Below are 22551 nucleotides of genomic sequence, written 5' to 3'. Positions count from 1 at the left end.
TTTATAGGGCAGCTGGGGTGCAGAACAGACCCCAGTGATGGGCTCAGCCTCTGGAAGGTGCATCCCCTGTACTTCTCCTTTTTCCCTGGATCACAGCCAATCCCATTCCCTTTTTTACAGCTTTTCCCCTGATCATGCTCCAAAATGCTGTCAAGGACGTGCCACGAAGGGGACCAGGACCAAAGGAATCAAGTCCTTCCCGAGGCTCTGAGATGACAACCTGGAGGAGCTGTGAGCACAAACTTTATCTGAGCGTTTATGCCGGGAAAAGGGAAGGGTGGCTGGGTGGGAGCAGGGTTGCACCCCCCTCTCAGCCAGGTTTGAGGGTCCCAGCCCTCACCGAGGGTCCCTGGAGCTGCTGGCACAGTGTCAAGCGGGGTTTGTCACTCACAGCCATGTCCTGTCCCCAGCCACGTCCCCCAACCAGTCCTGCAGCCCCAGGGCTGGGTTGACGCCCATGGGTGTTGCTGGCTTCTATTTTGGAAGGATTTACTGTAAAAATAACTCCTGTTGGGGCGGTAAAATTACAGAAACGTCTTTGCTATGAGGCTGCTGGAGGGACACGGCCCCTGCCCCAGGCTGGCTGGACAGAGGTGGCTGGAGCAGGAGGGCAGGGACACATCAGGGCCACTCTGGGGGTCACCGCGTCCACTGCGTCCCTGCAGAGATCAAAGCTGGCCCTGAAACCCCCTCGGGAGCTGCCACAGGAGGATCCACCCTGAACTTGAACATGTGGAGGAACATCTGCCCCAGGCGATTCCTGGGGACATTCCCAGGTCAGCTGTGAGCTCTGACTGCACCTCCCTGTGCCAGGAGGGCTGGGAATGCTCCTCTCCCTTAACCAGTTGCCCTCTGCCCATGTCTAGTGCATAATCTTCAAAAAATCTCCCAGTCTTAAAGACTGCAATAATTCCTTGGGTCTTCAAGTGGTTTTCCCTTTTCTCCAACCTGAGGCATGAGTGTCCCTCACACAACAATCCAGCAGCTCACACAACAATCCTACAGCTCACACAACCATCCTACAGCTCACACAACAATCCCGCAGCTCATACAACAGTCCTGCCCCTCAAACAACAATCTCGCAGCTCACACAACCATCCTACAGCTCACACAACAATCCTACAGCTCACACAACAATCCTCTCCCTCACACAACAATCCTACAGCTCACACAACCATCCTACAGCTCACACAACCATCCTACAGCTCACACAACAATCCTCTCCCTCACACAATCCTCTCCCTCACACAACCATCCTACAGCTCACACAGCAATCCTGCCCCTCACACAATCCCGCAGCTCACACAACAATCCCACAGCTCACAGAACAATCCTGCCCCTCACACAACAATCCTACAGCCCACACAACCATCCTCTCACACTCAATCCTCCCTCACACAACAATCCTACAGCCCACACAACCATCCTCTCGCACCCAATCCTCCCTCACACAACAATCCTGCCCCTCACACAACAATCCTGCCCCTCACACAATCCTCTCCCTCACACAACAATCCTGCCCCTCACACAACCATCCTCTCACACTCAATCCTCCCTCACACAACCATCCTGCCCCTCACACAATCCTCTCCCTCACACAACCATCCTACAGCCCACACAACAATCCTGCCCCTCACACAATCCCGCAGCTCACACAACAATCCCACAGCTCACACAACCATCCTGCCCCTCACACAACCATCCTGCAGCCCACACAACAATCCTGCCCCTCACACAACAATCCTGCCCCTCACACAACGATCCTGCCCCTCACACAACGATCCTGCCCCTCACACAACAGTCCTCCTCCTCACACAACAATCCTGCCCCTCACACAATCCTCTCCCTCACACAACCATCCTGCAGCCCACACAACCATCCTCTCACACCCAATCCTCCCTCACACAACAGGTCGGCCGGGCCGGAGCCCTGGGGCCGCTCCCGCGGGGCCGGTCCGGCCTCATTCCCCTCATTCCTGGAAGCCCCCGGGAGAGCGGGATGGATAGAGAGCAATCAGTGAAGGGCAGAGACACGTTTAATACAGCAAATACACCAAAACTGCGACTGCGGGGTGCACGGGACATCAGAGCCACAGCACAACCCCAGGGCACCGGAGGAGCCACAGCCCCGGGACAGGACGGGGACATTGCCCGGGAACGCAGCCGGGGAGGGCGCCTGGAAAACTCCCTGTGCAGGGTAAGGAAAATTCCCTTTTATCTGTGGGGAAAAGCAGCACGCAAAGGCTGGGGTGGGGTGTGCGGGCTCCTCGACGCAAACACAGCGGGCTCGGGGTGCCAGCCCCATCCACGTCCCCATGTCCCAATCCCTCATCCCGGCCGAATCCCCGCTGTCACTTTCCAGCACCTCCCGTGCGAGTCACCCCTCGAATCTTTGGCAAGCAGGTTCCCTGTGTTCCTTCCCAGCTGTGGCACCTGCCCAGCCCCTCCTGGCCACGGGGCCTGGCAGGAAGGACAAGGGGCTCCTGCTCCTCCAGCCCTCTGCCACCAGCCCTGAGCCCGCTCGGTGCCCAGGGCTGGCACCTCAGGCCACCCCCACCCTGCAGTGGTGGCACCAAGCCACACCAGAAAGGGACCCGTGGGACAGGTGATCCAGTTCTTGCCTTCCCAGCCCGGGGATTTTGGTGACTTGCAGGGTGTGTTTATCCACAAGGAGGGGGCTGTGACGTTTTAATTCTCCTTTGGGGTGGGAATATCAACTGTGTGAACCCCATCCAGGTGTGTTTTCAACGGGATGGGGCTGGAGAGGTGACAACAACTCTGGGCGTGTGCTGACGTGGTCCTTGAAAGCCCTGGGATGGGGCTGTGTGGCTCCAGCTGTCCCTCTCCAGCTGTCCTGTCCTCCTCATTTCCAAATGTCCCCCAAGGGCTGCAGAGGATGAGCAGGGAAGGGGAAAGCGAAGCAGGATGACCAGCAAAGCAAGGGCACTTCCAAGGAAATTTCTTGGCATCTGTCAAAGCTGAGCTCCTGCCTGCTCTTCCCATCAGTTCTCAGCCCTTCTTTCACCTTTATCCTTTTCCTAATGTTCCAGAGCTTTCCCAAACTGCCCAGCTGAAGGACCTGCCTGCAGGACCCTCTGGAAACCTGCCAGGCAGGAGCCACCCCATGGGACCTACACAGGACATTGATCCCTCCTCATGTTGGTGAGCAGAAAGGGATTTGTGTCCTCTGACCTGTCTCAGCAGGGATAAAAGCAAGAAAGGCAGTGCTAGTAGAAGGAATAATAAAATCCATTAAAAAAAGCTTTGGGCTGCTGGCTCTCTGACCACAGAAGTACTAAAAATACCTCATTCCTGAAACCACCCGTATTTTACAAACCCTAAAAGACTAGATTCTCTCCCTAGAAAATTGAAAAAAGTTTAAAATCCATTGGTATCAACTTCTTCACCTCCACCAAACCTTTAAAAACTGCCCAGGTAGGCTGAGGAAGGGAGGGGGCAAGGGGCAAGGACCTTTCCATGCCCATCCCAGTCCAGTTCCACAGGACACCCCAGGACTGGGGGACTATCAGTGTCCCCAGAATGTGCTCCAGCCCCCAATCTCCCACCTCCCACACAACACAGCAGCTGGAGTGAGGGAATGGGAATGGGGGACAGGGACACTGGAGCTGCACCCAGCACTCCCCTCCCTGTGCTGGGCTGCAATTCTGCATCCAAGCCTGGAGAGGTTTTGGAATGTCCATGGCAAAGGCAGTGCCCAGCTGTGCCCGAGCCCCAGGACAGGGATGGAAAGCTTTGGGGTCACTCTAAGCTGGAATGTGACACTTTGCTGCTGAGGTCCAGGACTGGGAAAGGGACATCCCGTGCCCAGAGGGATGACGGGCATTACAAAATAACCCCACCTCAACCGCTCCCAAAATCCACCTGATGCCAGGAGCGAGGGAAGCCACAGAGGAGTGCAGGTGTGGAGGCAGCGCTGGGGCTCCGTGGGGACCCGCTGGGACAAGGCTGGAGCTGGAAATGCAGGGATGTGCTTCGTGCTCACTCCAGAGCCCACTCAGCCAACCACTGCTCGCACCGCGCCCGCTGCTCCTCCGTCTCCTCCCTCCCGCCTTCACCCCCTGCTCCCTCCTCTCTGGCAGCTTCCCGGCTCTCCTCCTCCTCCTCCTTGTGTGTCCCCTTGTCCTTGAGCTCCTGGATGACATCCTCCAGCCGCTGGGTGACGTGCTGGGGCACCCAGTTGCTGTCCATGGCGGTGACGAAGGGGTCGGGCGCGCGCACCTCGATCAGCTCCTTGCCGGTGGGAATGCGCAGGTAGTAGGCGTGGAGCATCATCCTGTAGGGATTGCTGTCCTGCCTGTGGCTGTACGTGAAGTCCCCCACGATGGGGTGGCCGATGGCACTGCAGTGAACCCGGAGCTGGTGAGTCCTCCCTGGGGGGAGAGCGGGAATCGGGGACAGGGAATTCCTGAATCTCTCCTTCAGGGCATGGGGAATCAGGGTCAGGGAATTCCTGAGTCTCTCCTTCAGGGGAATCAGGGCCAGGGAATTCCTGAATCTCTCCTTCAGGGCATGGGGAATCAGGAACAGGGAATTCCTGAGTCTCTCCTTCAGGGGAATCGGGGCCAGGGAATTCCTGAGTCTCTCCTTCAGGGCATGGGGAATCAGGGACAGGGAATTCCTGAATCTCTCCTTCAGGGGAATCAGGGCCAGGGAATTCCTGAGTCTCTCCTTCAGGGCATGGGGAATCAGGGACAGGGAATTCCTGAATCTCTCCTTCAGGGGAATCAGGGCCAGGGAATTCCTGAGTCTCTCCTTCAGGGCATGGGGAATCAGGGCCAGGGAATTCCTGAATCTCTCCTTCAGGGGAATCAGGGCCAGGGAATTCCTGAATCTCTCCTTCAGGGGAATCAGGGCCAGGGAATTCCTGAATCTCTCCTTCAGGGGAATCAGGGACAGGGAATTCCTGAATCTCTCCTTCAGGGCACCTAATGGCATTTGTCCCCCTGAGCACTGCAGTTCTCAGCTTCCCTCATCCCCTTCCAGGCTCTGCTCCACGTCAGAGCTTGCCCCTGTCCCCACCTGTCAGTGGCTGCAGCAGCACTTTGGTGACGGGGTCTCCGCTGTAGGATCCGTGTTCCAGCACGATCAGCTCCGACTGGCACGGCTTGGGATTCTCACAGCCTGCAAGGAGATCCAGAGGGGGTTTGTGATGCCCCAGCGCCTCGCTGGGGGTGCGGGCAGAGCAGGGGATGGTGCTGCTCACCCTCTGTGCCCTCGATGCACATCATGTGGGTCATGCCCTCCGTGGTGTTCTTCCCGATGGCGTAGCGGATCGTCATCCGGCTCTGGCTCACGTGGCCCCTCACCTGGGGGCAGGAATGTGCAAACTGAGCCCTGGCACCTGCTCCTCACCCACCCCCCAGACAGGAATCATGGAATCACAGAAAGGGTGGGGTTGGAAGGACCTTAAAGCCCATCCATTTCCCCAAGCCCAACTCCCTGTCGGGGCAGGGACACCTTCCACGTTGCTCCCAGCCCCATCCAAGCTGGTCTTGGACACTTCCAGGGATGGGGCAGCCACAGCTTCTCTGGGCACCCTGTGCCAGAATTCCTTCCTAATATCCAACGTAACCCCACCCCCTGGCAGTAGGAAGCCATTCCCTGTGTCCTGTCCCTCCATGCCCTTGTCCAAATCCCTCTCCAGCTCTCTTTGAGCCCCTTTAGACTCCAACTCTGAATCTTCCTCTTCTCCAGCTGAACACCCCCAACCCCCTCAGCTTTCCCTCAGGGCAGAGGCGTTCAGGAACACCAAAAGGCCAAGGCAGGAGGTGGCAGGGAGGGCTCACCAGGGCCAGGTAGGCTTTGGTCACCAGGCGCTCCTTGAAGCACTTGTAGGCACTTCCCGCCGCCGCTTTGTTGAGTGCCACACACAGGGCCCCGCTGGTGGAGAAATCCAGCTGGTGGCAGAACCTGGGAAGGACACGGGCGTAGAGCAGCATCCTGGGCATCTCAGGAGTGTCCCCAGCTGAGGGCAGAGCGGGGCTCGGTGCTCACCTGAAGCCGTAGTAGGTGTCGGGGTCGGCCAGCTCGGGGAAGCGGTGCTTGAGCTGGCTCTGCAGGGTCAGCGTCTCGTACCACATCTTGCTGTCGATGCGCAGGTCCCAGTGCTTGTTGACCACGATGAAGTCGGAGCTCTGGTACAGGATGGACAGGTTGTCGATGGTGCCCGGCTCCATGGCCAGCGCCCTGCGGGGCAGAGAGCGCCAGGGGGAATCGGGATGAGGAACCGCCAGCTGCGGGATGGGCACAGCAGCCCGGGACACACAGGCCGGGCAGGGAGCAGGGCCTGGAGCTGGGATACCCCAGCAGGGAATGGAGATGTACCGCTGCTGCCGAGGTGCCGGTGTCACCCGCAGCACTGCTGTCACCCTGCCTGTCCCCCGGCCTCACCGGGGTCACACCATGCGGATGCAGGTCCGGATGCTACAGCAGCGCTCCAGCCGCCGCCACGCCGCCGCTGTCACGGCGCACGGCCCCGCCGCTCTCCCGCTGTCCCGGGACGCCCTGGCGCCACGCGTGGAAGGCCCATCCCCGCCCCGCTGTCACGCGTGGAGGCCCCGCAGCCGCGCGGTGCCGGCTCTGCCCATCCCGGCGGCGGCGATCGGCCTCGCCCCGCTCCCCGCTGCAGCCCGGCCGCGAGCGGCGGAGGGCACGGGACAGAGGGGAGGGGACAGGGGCGGGGATTCGCGCGGCGGGGAGGACCCGGACAGGGCAGAAGCGACCCGGGCAGGGCGGAGGTGCCCGTGCCCGTGCCCCGGCCCCGGCCCCGGCCCCGGCTGGGGGGACCCGCGCAGCGCCCCCGCCGCCCCGGCCCCGCCCACTCCCGCAGCGCCTCCCGGCAGCGCTCACACCGCGTCCAATCAGCGCCGGCTCCGCCTCCTCCCGCGCGCGCCGCGCCCAATCAGCGCCGGCCCCCGCGGCGCGCGCGGGCGGAAGCGCGGCGGGCGCGGGGCCGGCGGGGCGGGCGCGGCCCATGGCGGGCACCGAGGCCGGGCCCGAGGATGGCGCCGAGGATGGCTTCTACGAGCGCTTCGCCGACGAGCTGGAGGTGCTGGCCGAGCTGGGAGGTGGGCGCTGCTGCGGCGCCGGGACGGAAGGCGGCGGAGGGAGGGAGCGGGCGGGACCGTGCTTTGCGCGCCCGCGTGTGCCCGTCCCGCCGCGGGTCCCCTCCGGTGACCGGCACCGTGGTCTGACCCTTCTCACAGATGAGCCCTCCCCACCCGCCGGCCCCAAAACATCCCAGTTCCGGGACAAGAGGCAGCCGCCGGAGGAGCCCGACGTCCCCGGGGATTCTCCCGGGGGCACCGGCGCCAAGAAGAGGGACCGGGACTGTGTCCCCGCCGTGTCGCCGCCAGCAGCCGAACCCCGCAGTAGGTTTGACCCGGTTGCCCGGGTGCTGCTGCCCCCTGTCCGCCCGCCCCGAGCGGTGCCGGGTGCTGGAGCATCCCCTGGGTACCTCAGTGACGCTCTCCGCTTGCCCCAGCCCCGAAGCCGAAGCGGCAGCGCCTGGAAGCTGTTAAGAAGCTCGATTTCGGTGCAGACGATGAGCTGGCTCCGGATGTCTCCTGGGATGGTGGCCCAGAGGCACCTCTGGCTCCCCACAATACCAGGTTGGGCACCCTGAACCCCGTTTTTAACAGGAGAGAGGAGAAGGGCCCTTCCCTTACTGAAGGAATTCGGTGTTTTCCAGCTCGAACCACCTGGAGATGAGTGGGATGATCCCCCTGCAGACCACACCACCCTTGGAGAAGAAGAGGGTCCTGAGGAGACCCCCTGTCCTGGAGGATTACATCAACGTGACATCCACGCAGGGCACCAGGGTCTTCCTGGTGCTGAGGGACGATCCCTGCAGGACAGGGCTGGAGGTGAGGAGGGATCTGAAGGTCGGCTTTGCTCCTCTGTGGCCTCCAGCTGGCTGAGGACGGGGCTGGTTGTGCTGTGTCCTTGCAGCTCCCGGATTCCCTGGGCTGGAACGCTCGCAGGCCTCTCCACTTGCTGGGGGTGCCCTTCTCCTACCTGAAGGAGCAGGTGGATCAGGAGGTACCACATGTCCCTGACCTTCCCCTCTGTCCCTGTCACCCCTGCTGGCCACAGGGCTGGCTCCCAAATTCCTGCCCCTCCCCAGCCATGGACTGGGGGGTGTCTCTGACCCCTCTCTGTTTTGCTCAAGCGTCGCAGGCAGGTTCTGGAGGCCTCCCAGCAGCTGACAGAGATCATAAACAGGTGAGATGTTGGGATGAAATCCCCCCCAGTCCCTGCCACGCTGCTGGATTTGCCTCCCAGCTGCTCCTTCAGGATCAAATTTTGGGGGACCTGCAAGCAGAGGAGCCTTTTTGCCCTCATCACCCCCCGCTTGGGGAGTCTGGGTGGAATTCCCACCCTGCCCTGACTCCTGGGGTGCTTTGGGGTAAATGAATCCCATGCTGCAGTTGCCTGGGGAGCGAGCCCAGCGCTGAGAGCCCGGATGCCAGCATGGACACGGCTCCAGCAGCCCAGGAGGAGCCTGCATCCCACTGCCTCTGGGTGGACAAGTTCACCCCCCAGCGCTACATGGAGCTGCTCAGTGATGATGTGAGGTGCTGGGGCAAGGAGGGGGGCTTGGGATGGCTGGGGTCAGCACCTCTGCAGCTCTTCCTTAATGCCATGGCATCAGGAATTGCCTCTGGAAGCACTGCCTGGGGGGCTGTGTCTGTGCTGCTCTGCCTGAGTCCCTGGGAGCTTGCCGTGGCAGGTTTGCACTGGAGACTGGGGATGTTCTGGCACAAGAAACTATGGAATGTGACCAAAATGAGACAAAAAACACAGGGAAGATTTTAACCAGAAATTGCCGGCTATTTTGAATTTTTTTGGGGAATGTTAGAAGTCTTGTAAGGAATTGGAGAGGCTGGGAATTGCTGAGTTGAGCCGAGACAAGGATGGGGCTGGTGTGACTTACCCGGGGTTTCCCTGAGGGATGGAGCTGAGCTGGGAAGGGAAACATTCCCAACTTGTCCCAGGGAGCTGCCAGGTGGAGCCCTGAGCAGCCTCCTCCATGAAGGAGAGCCTTCCTCTGCCCCAGGCTGGATTTTTCCCAGGTTCCAGGGATTTTCCTGCTTTCCTGCAGTACACCAACCGCTGCCTGCTGAAGTGGCTCAAGCTGTGGGACACGGTGGTGTTCGGCAAGGACAAGGCTGGCAAGAAGCCCAAGCCCAGCCCTGCAGCTCATGCCCCGCTCAGCCATCCCAAGGAACATCCCAACAAGTGGAAAACCAAGGTCCAGCTCACCGAGGAGATGCTGGAGGCCGAGCTGGACCAGCACAAGAGACCCAAACACAAGGTGAGCAGGGGGGGACGTGGCTGTGGCTCCCTGTGCTGCCACCAGCTGAGGAGCAGAGTTGTCCCCTCCAAGGGGGAAACCCTCCAGGGGTGACCTCGTTTCTGTGCCACAGGTGGCCCTACTCTGTGGGCCCCCTGGCCTGGGCAAGACCACGCTGGCCCACGTCATCGCCAGGCACGCGGGGTACAACGCCGTGGAGATGAACGCCAGGTGAGCCCCCGAGTGCCAGGTGAGCCCCCGAGTGCCAGGTGAGCCCCTGAGTGCCAGGTGAGCCCATGCCCTGCCCACAAAAGGGAGCAGGTGACACTGTGGCAGGGGTGATGCTGGAGATGATGGTGGCCTCGGGGTGATGCTGGAAGTGATGGTGTTCTGGAGGTGATGGTGTCCCAGAGGTGGAGATGTTCTGGAGGTGATGCTGGAGGTGATGGTGATGCTGTTCTGGAGCTGATGGTGCTGTGGAGATGATGTTGTCCCAGGGGTGATGGTGGAGGTGATGGTGATGCTGTTATGGAGGTGCTGGTGGTGTGCAGGTGCTGATGATGTGCAGGTGATGCTGGAGGTGATGGTGCTGTGGAGGTGATGCTGGTGTGGAGGTGGTGCTGTCCAAGGGGTGATGCTCTTCTGGAGGTGATGCTGTCCCAGGGGTGATGCTGGAGGTGATGGTGATGCTGTTCTGGAGGTGATGCTGGTGTGGAAGTGATGCTGTCCCAGGGGTGATGCTGGAGGTGATGGTGATGCTGTTCTGGAGGTGATGCTGTTCTGGAGGTGATGCTGTTCAAGGGCTGATGCTGTTCTGGAGGTGATGCTGGCCAAGGGGTGATGCTGGAGGTGATGGTGATGCTGTTCTCGAGGTGATGCTGTTCTCAAGGTGATGCTGTCCCAGGGGTGATGCTGTTCTGGAGGTGCTGGTGGTGTGCAGGTGATGCTGTTCTGGAGGTGATGCTGTCCCAGGGGTGATGCTGGCAGTGTCCCCACCCCCGAGGTCAGCTGTCCCCGTGTCCCCTCACAGCGATGACCGCAGCCCCGAGGTGTTCCAGACCCGCATTGAAGCTGCCACCCAGATGAGGTCGGTGCTGGGCTCCCACGAGAGGCCCAACTGCCTCATCATCGACGAGATCGACGGCGCGCCCGCGGTGAGCCCGGGGTGCCTGCACTGACCCCGTGGGCACCAGCCCCTCAAACATTACCCCATCAACAGCTCCTCCAGCGTTCCAGGAGCGAGAACCCATCCCTCCCATCCTTGTTTCCCCCAGGCCTCCATCAACGTCCTGCTGGCCATCATCCAGCGGAAGGACGGCGAGGGCGAGGTGGGCGTGGGGCGGCGGCGGCGGCGCGAGGGGGGGCTCCTGCTCCGACCCATCATCTGCATCTGCAATGACCAGTGAGTGTCACCTGCCCGTGGTGGGGGGACAGGGACACCAAACCCTGCCCCCAGACAGGAGGTGGCTGCTGGCGGTGTCTGAGTGCAGCTCCTCAAGTCCTGGGGTTGGTTTGGGCCCCTCACATGGAGGGGGCTGGAGCGTGTGCAGGGAAGGGAATGGAGCTGGGAAGGGGCTGGAAAATTCCTGAGGGAGATGGGAAGGGGCTCAGCCTGGAGAAAAGGGGGATCAGGGGGGACCTTGTGGCTCTGCACAGCTCCTGACAGGAGGGGACAGCCCGGGGCGGGGGTGTCAGGCTCTGCTCCCAGGGAACAGCAACAGGAAGAAAGGGGGACAGCCTCAGGCTGGGCCAGGGACAGTTTAGATTGGATATTTGGGAAAATTCCTTCATGGAAAGGGCAGCCATTGGTTGCTCCAGGCCAATTCTCTCCCATCCCTGAGAGAATTTCAGAGCTGTGTGGATGTAGCACTTGGGGACATCATTTCACGGTGACTTGGCAGTGCTTGGGGAACAGTTGGACTCGACACTCCGGGAGGTCTTTCCCAACCTAAATGATTCCAGGATTAAGAAGGGAATTCTGTGCTGGGCTCTCTCAGCTCCCCTTGTTTCCCTCCCCCAGGTTCGTGCCCGCGCTGCGCCCGCTCCGGCAGCAATCCTTCCTGCTCAGCTTCCCCCGCACCGCTCCCTCCCGGCTCGCCCAGCGCCTCAGCGAGGTCTGGGCTCTCCCAGGGTGCCCTGTCCCCGTGGCTCGGTGTCCCCTGTCCCCGTGGCTCGGTGTCCCCTCCCCGCTGAGCCCCGCCGTGTCCTGCAGATCGCGCTCCGGCAGGGAATGCGGGCGGACACGGGCGCGCTGCTGGCGCTCTGCGAGAAAACCGACAGCGACATCCGCTCCTGCATCAACACCCTGCAGGTGCTGGGGACACTGCCAGGGCCCCGGGGACACGGGGAGGGACATGGGGACATGGGGAGAGCCCTGGGAACACGGGGAGGGTCCTGGGGACATGGAGAGGGTCCTGGGGACACGAGGAGGGCCCTGGGGACACGGAGAAGGACATGGGGACACAGGGAGGGCCCTGGGGACATGGAGAGGGTTCTGGGGACATGAGGATGGCTGTCAGGACACTGCCAGGGCCCTGGGGACATGGAGAGGGTCCTGGGGACACGGGGAGGGCCCTGGTGACGTGGGGATGGCTATCAGGACACTGCCAGGGCCCTGGGGACACGGGGAGAGCCCTAGGGACATGGGGATGGCCCTGGGGACATGGAGAGGGTTCTGGGGACATGGGGAGAGCCCTGGGGACATGGGGATGGCTATCAGGACACTGCCAGGGCCCTGGGGAAACAGGGATGGCCTTGGGGACATGGGGAGAGCCCTGGGGACACAGGGATGGCCCTGGGGACACGGAGAGGGTTCTGGGGAGGGCCTTGGGGACATGGAGAGGACCTTGGGGAGGTGGGGATGGCTATCAGGACACTGCCAGGGCCCTGGGGACACTGGGATGTTCCTGGGGTCACAAGGATGGCTCTGGGGACATGGGTATGGCCATCAGGACACGGGCATGGCTCCTGCTGCAGCTCCAGGCTCACACGGGGACAGAGGGGACAAAAGTCCCTTGCTGAAACATCGCCCGGTCCCCTGGGGGGTTTTGAACCCTACACGTGGAGGAAGAGGGGGGTGGCTGTGTCCTGCTGTTCCCGGGGGTTTCGGGATCCCCATCCCCTCCATCCCCTGGCTCCTGCTGCAGTTCCTGCACGGCCGAGGGCAGAAGGAGCTGAGTGTGCAGATGGTGCAGACCATGAGGATTGGCCTGAAGGACCAGAACAAGGGGCTCTTCTCCATCTGGCAAGAGATCTTCCAGCTCCCCAGGCCCCAGAGGTAGAAGGAGGGGGTTTTTACATCTCTTGGGTGCTTGGGGGGTTGGTGTTCCCATTTCCCAGAGAAGGTGTGGCTGCCCCATCCCTGGAAGTGTTCAAGGGAGGCTGGATGGGACCTGCAAGGTCCTGGAGAGCAGCTTCTTGATAGGATTTGTGTCCATCATAGAATCCTGGAATGGTTTGGGGTGGAAGGGACCTCAAAGCCCATCCAGTGCCACCCCTGCCATGGCAGGGACACCTTCCACTGTCCCAGGCTGCTCCAAGCCCTGTCCAACCTGGCCTGGGGCACTCCCAGGGATCCAGGGGCAGCCCCAGCTGCTCTGGGAATCTGTGCCAGGGCCTGCCCACCCTGCCAGTGAAGGATTTTCCTTCTAAACCTCTCCTCTTTGTTAAAGCCATTCCAGATGCTTTGTTAGCACTCCACTTAGCTCCCAATAAGTCAGCACTGGCATTGCCTCCAGTCCAGTTTCCAAGGATCCAAATATTCCTCAGCTCTTCCCTTTGGGCTCCCCCAGGCACAGGATGGGAATGGACCCCTCTTTGCCAGCCCAGCTCCTGCTGGGGGACGAGGACCTGTCCCACCCTGGGGGCTCAGGGGGCTTCAATTCCTCCTCGCACCGCTTCCACCACATCCTGCACCTCTCCATCTCCTCGGGAGAGCAGGAGAAGCTGGCCCAGGTGAGAGCAGCCAAGGGGGGCTGGAGAGGGAAGCTCAGACCCCCCCCCCCAGCCAGGTGGGCTCCACCTGATGCCACACCCTCCTCCAGGGCCTGTTTGAGAACTTCCTGAACATGAAGGTGCGGGATTCCAGCCTGGCCTCCGTGTGCCTGGCCCTGGAGTGGCTGGGCTTCTCCGACCTGCTGGGCCGGGCCGTGCTGCAGGGGCAGAGCTTCCAGCTGCTGCGCTACCTGCCCTTCCTGCCCGTGGCTTTCCACCTGCTCTTCGCGGCCACCGCCGTGCCCCGGCTGGCCTACCCCAGCAGCCAGCCCGAGGCGAGTGCAGCAGGGCCCCGCTGGCCGCCCCCACAGCTGCGTCCCTGCAGGGACACGGCCTGAGGGAGGCTCCCCGTGCTGTCCCCCAGGCCGTGGCCAAGCTGAGCCAGATGCAGAACCTGCTGCTGTCCATGGTGGCGGGGATCGCGCCCGGCGCCCGCAGCCGTGCGGGGCAGCAGGCGCTGGTGCTGGACGTGCTGTGCCTGCTGCTGGACATCATCGCCCCCAAACTGCGGCCCGTGAGTGTCCCCAGCCCCTGGCCCTGCTGGGAGCCCTCTGCAAACCCCACCCCGATGAGCTAGCCTGGATTTCTGTCCCAAACCCGGGCTGGGTTTGGTGTCGCAGCTGGTGCAGAGGTGCCCGACTCTGTGGAGGGGTCCTGAGCCCCACCTGGGCTGGGCTTGGCTGAGCAGAGCTTTGGGGAGCTCTCAGAGTCACCCCCCATCCAGGAGAGGGTCTGTCACGTGTGTCCCTGAGAGGGAGCTAAACATGATCTGGGTCCTTCCTCCCCCAGAAACAAACCCCGTGCTTGGGGCTCTTTGGGGTTTCCATGCTCTCTGCTGTGCCCTGGCCAGGTGAACACGCAGCTCTACAGCCTGAAGGAGAAGCAGCAGCTGGCTGAGCTCATCAGCACCATGCTCACCTACAACCTCACCTACCTGCAGGAGCGCCTGCCCGAGGGCCAGTACGTCTTCAAGCTGGATCCGTGAGTGCCGGGGCTGGGCAGGGGCAGTGGGAGTCAAAATCCTTCCCTGGGAGAGGGGGGGAGACCCTGGGATGGAATTCCCAGAGCAGCCGTGGCTGCCCCATCCCTGCAGGTGTCCAAGGCCGGGCTGGATGGGAATTGGAGCAAGTGGAAGGTGTCAGGGTTGGAGCTGGACTGTTTAAAGATCCCTCCCAAGCCAAACCATTCCAGGATTCTGTGATGATCCTCAGGAAGGAGTTGGGACTTTCGGCTTTGCTCCATCCCCAGGAGGTGGCAGGACAGGGCTGACCCTGTGGCACCTGGCAGCTGTGTCCCAGCATCTCTCTGGCAAACAAATCTGATGTCGCCAGCAAAACCTGGGGTTTATTTCTGTAAAACTTTCTAAAGCTTGGTTTGACAACTGATTTCTGAATGACTGCAGAGCCACCTGACTCCGGGCTTTGTTCCTTTTGTTTTAGGGGCAATAATAGTGGGTAAATAGTGGGTAAATAGTGGGTAAATAGTGGGTAAATAGTGGGTAAATATTGAATAAATAGTGGATAAAAAGTGAATAAGTAGTGGATAAATAGTGAATAAATAGCGGATAAATAGTGGATAAATAGTGAATAAATTGTGGATAAATAGTGGATAAATAGTGGATTAATATTGAATAAATTGTGGATAAATAATGAATAAATAGTGGATAAGTAGTGGGCAAATAGTGGATAAATAGTGGATAAACAGCAAAAAATTAGTGGATAAATATGAAATATTCAGAGCTGGCAGAGGGACTGGTGGCTCCTCCGTGCTGGGGAAACTGAAACAGGCCTAACCCCAGATGTGGTGCTCCAGCCTTGTTGAGAATGCAGCTGCTCTGATGATCCCAAACTCCTGTTCCTGGCTGGATTCCCTTTGAACCTGTCCCGAGGGGCACCTGGGGGGGCTCTGAAGGTTGTGCTGTGCCCCTGAGCTTTCCAGGACAATCTGTCCAGCACAGCTCCAATCTCCTCTTTTTGCTTTCAAGCCAGGCTTAAACCCCTCTAATCCCTCCTGCCATTCCCACGCGGCGGGGAAACTGAGGAACCAGCCACGGGGCGGGGCTGGGAGGTGCTGGGGCTCGCAGGCTGCGCGGAGCTGGGAGGTTTTTGGGGTTGATCCCCTGTTTTCCCGTGCTGCAGGAACGTGGAGGCCGTGTGCCGCTTCCCGGAGCTGCCGGCCCGCAGGCAGCTCAGCTACCAGGCCAAGCAGCTCATTGCCAGGGAGATCGAGCTGGAGAAGATGAGGAGGACAGAGGCCAAGAACCTGGCCCAGGTGGGCATTCCCAAAGGGCTGGCAGGGCTGTGGATGTGGAGGAAATCCCCAGGGATGTGTTTGTCCCAAAGCAGCCGCTGGCTTTGGCTGCTGAGTGCAAATCCAGGATTAACCCCCTCTGGCTGCAGCTGTTGCCCTGCACAGCTGGGCTCAGCAGGAATTCTGGAGGGAGTTCAAGCTTTGAACCCTTCCACTGTCCAGTGAGGGGTGTGAGGAGGTGGGAATTTTTCAGGTGGGAATTTTTGGCTGCTGTTTGTACCTGGCCGTGTGGGAGGTGACCTCTCCCCTGCCTCCCCTTTCCCTGGCTGCTGCCACTTCCAGAGGTCCCAAAGCCCCCAGGAGCAGCAGAGTGGCTCTGCCCACTCTCCTGGAGGCAGGAAAAGATGGGAAGAGGTGGAAAAGGTGGAGAAACATCCCGGGTGTAGCTGATGCTTGCCCTGCCCTGGTGCCAGTGGGATAATTAATCCCTGGGAGCCCCTTGGAGCAGGAGAAGGGCTCCTGGGAGATGTGTGGGACAAAGAGAAGGTGCAAAAACATCTCTGGAGGCTCCTTGTTTACGTGGTACGGGTGTGAAATCCCAGGGAGAGGGGCTTCAGCTGGGGCTGATCCCACGAGGCAGAAAGTGATGGAAAAATCCTTGGGATGTTGCAACCCGACCTGGGTGGGATGGGGGCCAAGGGGGTGACAGATGCTCAGAGCCCGAGCCTGGAGCTCAGACACCCCGAGGGGAGCCTGGCTCAGGCCTGTCCTCCCCACAGGATCCTGGGAATGGCCCCGGGGAGGAGCGAGGGGACACGGAGCCAGCGGGGACCCCCAACCACCAGCAGCGCCTGGAGCACATCGTGAGGAGAGCAGTGCTGCAGGACAAGGTCAGGCCCCAATTCCTGCCCCAATTCCTGCCCCACTTCCCAGCAGCTCTTTCCTGGCCTGCCAGGCACTCCCTGGCTCCACTGGAATTTGGATTTTTAGTCCAGGTTCCTATAATAGCCCAGCTCAGCTCCGCGTGTCCCGTAAAGGCATCGCTGGGATCGGTGTGAACTGGAGCTGGGTGACATTTTGGATGTGTCCCGGGAAGTTTTGAGGGCTGGGGGAGGGAGGAGCTGTGGGAATTTGGGCTGAAAGAGCTGAATTTGGGCTCTGTGGGAAAGCAGTTTGGAAAAGCAGCTCTGGAATGATCCCACCCTGGGCTCCAAGAGGAGCTGGGATCCTTCCCTGGCACTGCCCCTCTCCAGGGCTCAGCTGCCAGCCCTTTTCCTGGGTATAAAACCCCACCTGAGCCTCACATTTTGTCTTTTCCCCCAAATTTGGATGCAGTTTGCATTCCCAGGCCGCTGGCCCTTCCTGCAGGATTTGCATTTGGCTCCTGCTGTGCTCAGGAGAGCCTTGGGGTGGCTGAGCCTTGCCCAGGGACGAGGCTGCCGTGGCTTTGTCCCTCTCTGAGCAGCAGCTGGAAGTGCAGGTGCCCCAGAGCCAACCCCATTCCTGCTTTTTGCCTCCCACAGCCTGAGCTGGATTTTTTTGGGAGGCCACTCCAGCGGAAAGAGGCGGCCACGGCCCCGGGTAGGTGACAAAGGGGGGGGTGGCACAGGGACAAAGCGTCCCTGAGCTCTGGGTGGGTGGCACAGGGACAGGGTGGCCCTGGGTGCCACCAGGGGCTCTCCCCATTCCCAAAGAGGGGCTCCTGTCCCTCAGCCCCGTCCCCAGGGGACAGCAGCAGGGACAAACTGTCCCCAGCCCAGCTGGCAGGGAGTTCCTGTGGGCACATCCATGGATTCTGGCCCCATCCAGAGGGAATTTGGGCTGAATTTTTGGTTGCAGCATCCGGGATTTGGGAGCATCAGCTCTGCCCTTCCAGACCCTCCCCACACCCCCCTCTCCAGGCAGGGCCCAGCTGATGAGTTGAAGGTTTCCTGCCTGTTTTTAAAGTGGATTTTCCTCCTGCAGCCCCTCGGCTTTCCAAGGAGGAATCCCTGGAGCTGCAGATGGGCAAGGCCGTGGGCAGGAGCGACGTCTGGTTCCGCTTCAACGAGGGCTTCTCCAACGCTGTCAGGAGGAACCTTTACATCAGGGACCTGCTCTAGGGGCACCTCTGGAGCTGCAGCTGCAGGGATCAGCTGCCTTTGGCTTTCCAGCCATCGTCTTGGGGTAGTGTTTTATTATTACCTGCTTATTTTGTTAAAAAAAAAAAAAAAAATAAAATGTATCTAAAAAAAATCACTAGTGAAGTATTGCTCTGTTTATTTCACTCATAAACCTCGAGGTGCCAGATTCTGCCTGGTTTGCTGCGAAGCAATATCCTACAGTGTACAAAAGTATCTAAAAGCACTAAAAATGGGGGTTTTTATAAAAAGCTTCTTTACAAGTTGCAAAAGTCTGCCTTTTTTGGTGGCAGGAGTGTGAGATGAAGCTGCAGCACGTTCCTGGAGCAGCCTTTGCTGCTCCTCCCCCCAGGCTGCCCATCCTGGGGCATTTCCCCGTGTTCCCCCATTTCTAAAACCCCTTCTACAACTACAGGAGAAGAAAGGAGGAGAGGGCAGGGCTTTTGTTCGGGTTCTGTGCTGGAACTGGAGCTGAGGAATGCAAACTCCGTCCTGCAGGGGGGAGCCTCAGAGGATGATGCATTTGCCTTTCTCCACCCAGGGGTTGTTCTTCATCAGCTCCGGGTTCAGGAAGGGATCCTCGGGAATTCCGTCCTCGATCCACTTCACGAACCTGCAGAGAGGGGAGGTGGGCACGGCCCCAGGGGGGTCAGGGCAGCAAAAAAGGGGGGATTTGGGGGGCTCGGGGTAAATCCTGCTCTGGTGGGGGGATCCTGGGGGTGTCCCCAGCTCTGTGACAAAGCAGGCAGGGAACAGAGCCATCCGTGATTTGAAGCGTTTTGAGCTTTGCAAAGCTCTGGGAAGGGGGGATCTGCACGCTGGGGGCTGCCAGGGACACCCCGGGGTCAGGAGGTGCCACCACATCCTGGCACCAGCAGAGCTTGGGCAGCTGGAAAGGGCTCGGGGACACCGGGGGGGGGTTCTGCCCCTGGGGTTTGGAGATCCAGAAAGGGAAAATCTCATCTGGGAGCACCCGGGGAGCTGAGGGGGGAAAGGGAGGTGGGTTCTGCTCCTGGGGGCACTGGGATGGGATGAGGAAAGGAAAAAGGAAAGGAAAAAAGGAAAGGAAAGGAAAAAGGAAAGGAAAAAGGAAAGGAAAGGAAAGGAAAGGAAAGGAAAGGAAAGGAAAGGAAAGGAAAGGAAAGGAAAGGAAAGGAAAGGAAAGGAAAGGAAAGGAAAGGAAAGGAAAGGAAAGGAAAGGAAAGGAAAGGAAAGGAAAGGAAAGGAAAGGAAAGGAAAGGAAGAAGGGAGAAGAAAGGAAAAAGGAGAGGAAAGGAAAAAGGAAGGGAAAGGAAAAAGGAAAGGGAAAGGGAAAGGAAGAAGGAAAGGAAGAAGGAAAGGAAAAGGGAAAGGAAAGGAAAAGGAAAAGGGAAAGGAAAGGAAAAGGAAAATAAAAGGAAAAGGAAAAGAAAGGAAAGGAAACCCCCACTCACTCCGGTATGGTCTTGGAGGACATCTCCCTCTTGTAGGCCAGCTGGTACTTGAGGCTTTCCACCTCTTTTTTCCATTGTGGGAGATCCCACTCGTCCATCGCGCTCTCCGAGGGCTCCGTTGGGCTGGGAACGGGGATTTTGGTGCCTTGTCCTGCCCTGATCCCTCAGCTGCATCCCAAAGGCCCCCCCAGGATGGGGACAGCGTGTCCCAGGCTCCGGGGGAGATTTCCAAGCCCCCAGAGGAGCAGCCAAGGGCTCCAGGAGCTTTTGGGGTTGTTTTGGTTGGGGCAAAGGCTGCCCAGTGCCCCTCTCATGCAAAACGCAGGGACTGAGGCAGATTTGACCGAAATTTGGGTGGGGAGCAGCAAGGAGCAGCCCGAGGCTGTCTGGGAAGGGGCTGTTTGTCCTTGTCCTGCCTGGCCACGGCTCTGAAGGGACCAGCAGGGATTTGGGGCCGTCTAAAGAGCGCTGGAAACGGCTCAGGGGGCGGCCAGCACAGATTTGGGGAGCAAAGCAAACCCCTCTGCACCCCCCACCCCATTGTCCCCCAGCAGTGACCATGGGGGAGGACGGGCGTGACGGGGAAACTGAGGCACAGCAGCTGAGGGGGCTCAAGCAGTGCCCACAGCGGGGTGGCCCAAGTGCCACCCCAAAAGCTGGTGGCACAAGGAGACGTTGCCCTGTCCCCAAGCCCAGCCCCAGCCCCGGGGCCGTGAACCCCAGGGGTGCCCCAGCTCCGGGAGAACGGGCAGGGAAGGGCTGGAGGTGCCGGGGAGGGTGAGACCCTCCCGCGGGCACAGCTCCATGCCAGCCCCAGTCCATCCCAGTTTGGGAGCGGGATCAGCCCCTTCCCTGCCCCGGGGGTGCCTCCCGCTCATCCCCAGCGCCTCCCGCTCCCACCTGGTTTGGGAATGCCGGCAGCAGAGAAATGGGGCCGCGTCTGCAGCCCTGGCCTTGCCCGTGCTCCGCCCGCAGCGCTGCCCTGGCTCCTGGCGGTCCCAAAAGCTCGGGATAATCTATTAATGCACGGCTGGTGCGGCAGGAGCCGGATCACGGCAGCGTCCTCCCCCCGCCGCTCCCGGGGGATTTGGCTCCGCTGGAGCGCCCGGGATGGAGGCGCCTCCCGCTACCCGGCCGGACTCTGGAATTGGGGTTATCCCGGCTGCCCCCCGCTCCTGAGGGAGCCAGGGAGGAGGGGATGGGTGGGGGACATCCCCAGGGAGGTCCTGGATCCCTGCTTGGATCCCTGCCCCGATCCCTGCTCCGATCCCTTCCCACATCCCTGCCCCGATCCCTTCCCGCATCCTTTCCTTCATCCCTTTCCTTCATCCCTTTCCTTCATCCCTTTCCCTCATCCCTCCCCGGCGTTCCCGCTCTGCTCCCCCGCTGGATTTTGTGGCTTTTCCCCCTTCCCGGGTGCTGGAGGAGTTGGAGAGGTTGGGAATGAATAAAAAAGTGGCGAACAAAAGCAGGATAACCGGCAGGAGTGAGCAGCTGGGACGGAACACCCGGCGGGTGAAAGGGCAGCGTCATCAATAACCAAAATTATCGAGGAGGGATTTATGGGGAAGGACAAAACGCCCGGAACAGCTGGAGCTGATTAAAGCCAAAATAATCAATGGAAAACCAGGGGTGCGACCCCCCCGCCTTCGTTAAACCATTAAAAACAAACTTGGGGTAAAAGTTGTTGCTTGAAAAAAAACCCAACCAAGGCTTGCACAAAGCAAAGCGCACCCAAATCCTGGCCCAGGGGAATAAATAGCGAATATTTATAGGAATAAAAATCGTATAAATACGGATTTCATATCGGATTAATAGTAAATGTGGATGTGAATTTGGATTTCATATTGGGTTTTGTGTCTCTGCGTCGCGCCTGGGCTGGGCTGGTCCCAGCCACAGAACGGGGGCTGAAGGCATTCCCTCAATCCTGAGGGACAGAATTCCCTGGGGGAGGCACGAGATGGAGGTGAAATATAAATAAAATCAAAAATCTATATTATAGCATATATCTAACATGATATATAACATTTATATATTATATTATATTATATTATATTATATTATATTATATTATATTATATTATATTATATTATATTATATTATATTATATTATATTATATTATATTATATTATATTATATTATATTATTACATTCATTAATTTATGATTATATTATATTATATTATATTATATTATTATATTATATTATATTATATTATATTATATTATATTAATTTCTATTTTTCATATTTTATATATTTAATTTTTATATATAAAATAAGGTTTAGATTGGTTCAGGTGGCTCTGTGCATTCCCCCAATCCTAATTCTGGGCAGAATTTTGAGTATATTAAATAGAATTTTTTATATTTATATATATTTATGTATCTATATTTATATTTTCTATCTACACACATAAATGTAAGCATGCATATATATGTGTGCATATATAAGTATTCCTACACATTAAATATTCTCCATAAGGCATATAATATAATATAATATAATATAATATAATATAATATAATATAATATAATATAATATAATATAATATAATATAATATAATATAATATTTAATATATATTATATTATAATTATATAATATAATTTTATATTATAATATTATATATAATTATTATATATTATAATTATCATATATTATTATATTATGATTATAATCTAATAAATATAATAAATAAAATTAAATATAATTTATATAATGATGAATATAAAAATATTTATAATTAGCATGTTATTATCTAAATAGTTGTATAAAAATAAAACCAAATATTTTAAATATAAAAATTCTAAATAAAAATATAAAGACAAAAATATAAGGATAAAAATATAAAGATAAGAAATTATAAGTAAAAATATAAATATAAAAATACACATATAAAAATATAAATATAAAAATAAAAATTTAAAGATGAAATTTAAAATATAAATATGAATATATAAATTAAATATTAAAAAATAAAAATAAAAATATAGATATAAACATAAATATATAAAAACATATATAGGCTTCCTGAAAGAGGCATTTACAGGACGTGCACAGGAAGTACGGATATAAAATATGGAAAATCTCTCAGGAGCTGATTTGTGTTCCCTGTGCTCTGCCCGTGCCCGGCTCCCGTCCCGCCCGGCGCCGCTTCCCGGGAATGCCCGGCCCGAACGGGGAAACCCCGCGGCACCGGAGAGAGCCCCGGGCGGGCAGGGAGTGCGGCTGTATCCCGGGAATCCTGCTGCATCCCGGGAATCCTGCTCCATCCCGGGAATCCTGCTCCATCCCGGGATTCCTGCTCCATCCCGGGAATCCTGCTCCATCCCGGAGTGCGGCTGCATCCCGGGAATCCTGCTCCATCCCGGGAATCCTGCTCCATCCCGGAGTGCGGCTCCATCCCGGGAATCCTGCTCCATCCCAGGAGTGCGGCT

The 22551-nt window shown here is 57.7% G+C and overlaps 3 protein-coding genes across 6 annotated transcripts; 1 reads left to right on the top strand and 2 right to left on the bottom strand.

Annotated features, from left to right (window-relative positions):
• Nucleotides 1-2017: 2017 nt before the first annotated feature.
• RPUSD1 (RNA pseudouridine synthase domain containing 1) lies at nucleotides 2018-6826 on the bottom strand. Of its 4 annotated transcripts, none has more exons than XM_053957497.1 (6): nucleotides 6345-6826; nucleotides 6015-6206; nucleotides 5807-5930; nucleotides 5224-5326; nucleotides 5040-5141; nucleotides 2018-4390 (listed from the first exon to the last, which is right to left on the bottom strand). In XM_053957497.1, exons 2-6 carry the CDS (start codon nucleotides 6194-6196, stop codon nucleotides 3999-4001), a joined length of 903 nt encoding a protein of 300 aa, XP_053813472.1. In that variant the 5' UTR covers nucleotides 6197-6206; nucleotides 6345-6826; the 3' UTR covers nucleotides 2018-3998. The 4 variants fall into 4 exon arrangements, with proteins under 4 accessions (XP_053813472.1, XP_053813474.1, XP_053813473.1 ...); XM_053957499.1 differs by having other exon boundaries at nucleotides 6015-6154; XM_053957498.1 differs by having other exon boundaries at nucleotides 6411-6826.
• A 146-nt stretch (nucleotides 6827-6972) lies between these two features.
• CHTF18 (chromosome transmission fidelity factor 18) lies at nucleotides 6973-17761 on the top strand. The gene is made up of 22 exons (XM_053957991.1): nucleotides 6973-7087; nucleotides 7226-7390; nucleotides 7504-7630; nucleotides 7711-7885; nucleotides 7971-8060; nucleotides 8191-8243; nucleotides 8450-8591; nucleotides 9124-9336; nucleotides 9449-9546; nucleotides 10346-10469; nucleotides 10590-10717; nucleotides 11336-11429; nucleotides 11528-11626; nucleotides 12462-12592; nucleotides 13107-13269; nucleotides 13359-13583; nucleotides 13673-13822; nucleotides 14159-14289; nucleotides 15447-15579; nucleotides 16338-16448; nucleotides 17082-17139; nucleotides 17524-17761. The coding sequence occupies exons 1-22, from the start codon at nucleotides 6994-6996 to the stop codon at nucleotides 17658-17660; spliced, it is 2841 nt and encodes a 946-aa protein (XP_053813966.1). The 5' UTR covers nucleotides 6973-6993; the 3' UTR covers nucleotides 17661-17761.
• Nucleotides 17762-17793: 32 nt separating this feature from the next.
• On the bottom strand, nucleotides 17794-20200 carry GNG13 (G protein subunit gamma 13). The gene is made up of 3 exons (XM_053957818.1): nucleotides 20012-20200; nucleotides 19112-19234; nucleotides 17794-18291 (listed from the first exon to the last, which is right to left on the bottom strand). Exons 2-3 carry the CDS (start codon nucleotides 19207-19209, stop codon nucleotides 18186-18188), a joined length of 204 nt encoding a protein of 67 aa, XP_053813793.1. The 5' UTR covers nucleotides 19210-19234; nucleotides 20012-20200; the 3' UTR covers nucleotides 17794-18185.
• Between the last annotated feature and the right edge of the window lie 2351 nt (nucleotides 20201-22551).

Source organism: Vidua chalybeata, chromosome 16 (assembly GCF_026979565.1).
Source record: "Vidua chalybeata isolate OUT-0048 chromosome 16, bVidCha1 merged haplotype, whole genome shotgun sequence".
Lineage (NCBI taxonomy): Eukaryota > Metazoa > Chordata > Aves > Passeriformes > Viduidae > Vidua > Vidua chalybeata.
The sequence above is the reverse complement of the archived record's forward strand: the minus strand, read 5'-3'. Positions and strand labels throughout refer to the sequence as shown.

Bases quoted from the DNA above. Each gene is read 5' to 3' on its own strand.
- RPUSD1 (XM_053957497.1), bottom strand. From the start codon at position 6,196: ATGGAGCCGGGCACCATCGACAACCTGTCCATCCTGTACCAGAGCTCC. The intron at 5,931-6,014 runs GTGAGCACCGAG...TGTCCTTCCCAG, and splicing joins GACACCTACTACGGCTTCAG to GTTCTGCCACCAGCTGGATT. The intron at 4,391-5,039 runs GTGGGGACAGGG...CTCTCCCCCCAG, and splicing joins GCTGCTGCAGCCACTGACAG to GGAGGACTCACCAGCTCCGG.
- CHTF18 (XM_053957991.1), top strand. From the start codon at position 6,994: ATGGCGGGCACCGAGGCCGGGCCCGAGGATGGCGCCGAGGATGGCTTC. The intron at 7,391-7,503 runs GTAGGTTTGACC...CGCTTGCCCCAG, and splicing joins GCCAGCAGCCGAACCCCGCA to CCCCGAAGCCGAAGCGGCAG. The intron at 13,270-13,358 runs GTGAGAGCAGCC...ACCCTCCTCCAG, and splicing joins AGCAGGAGAAGCTGGCCCAG to GGCCTGTTTGAGAACTTCCT.
- GNG13 (XM_053957818.1), bottom strand. From the start codon at position 19,209: ATGGACGAGTGGGATCTCCCACAATGGAAAAAAGAGGTGGAAAGCCTC. The intron at 18,292-19,111 runs GTGAGTGGGGGT...CCCTCTCTGCAG, and splicing joins TCCTCCAAGACCATACCGGA to GTTCGTGAAGTGGATCGAGG.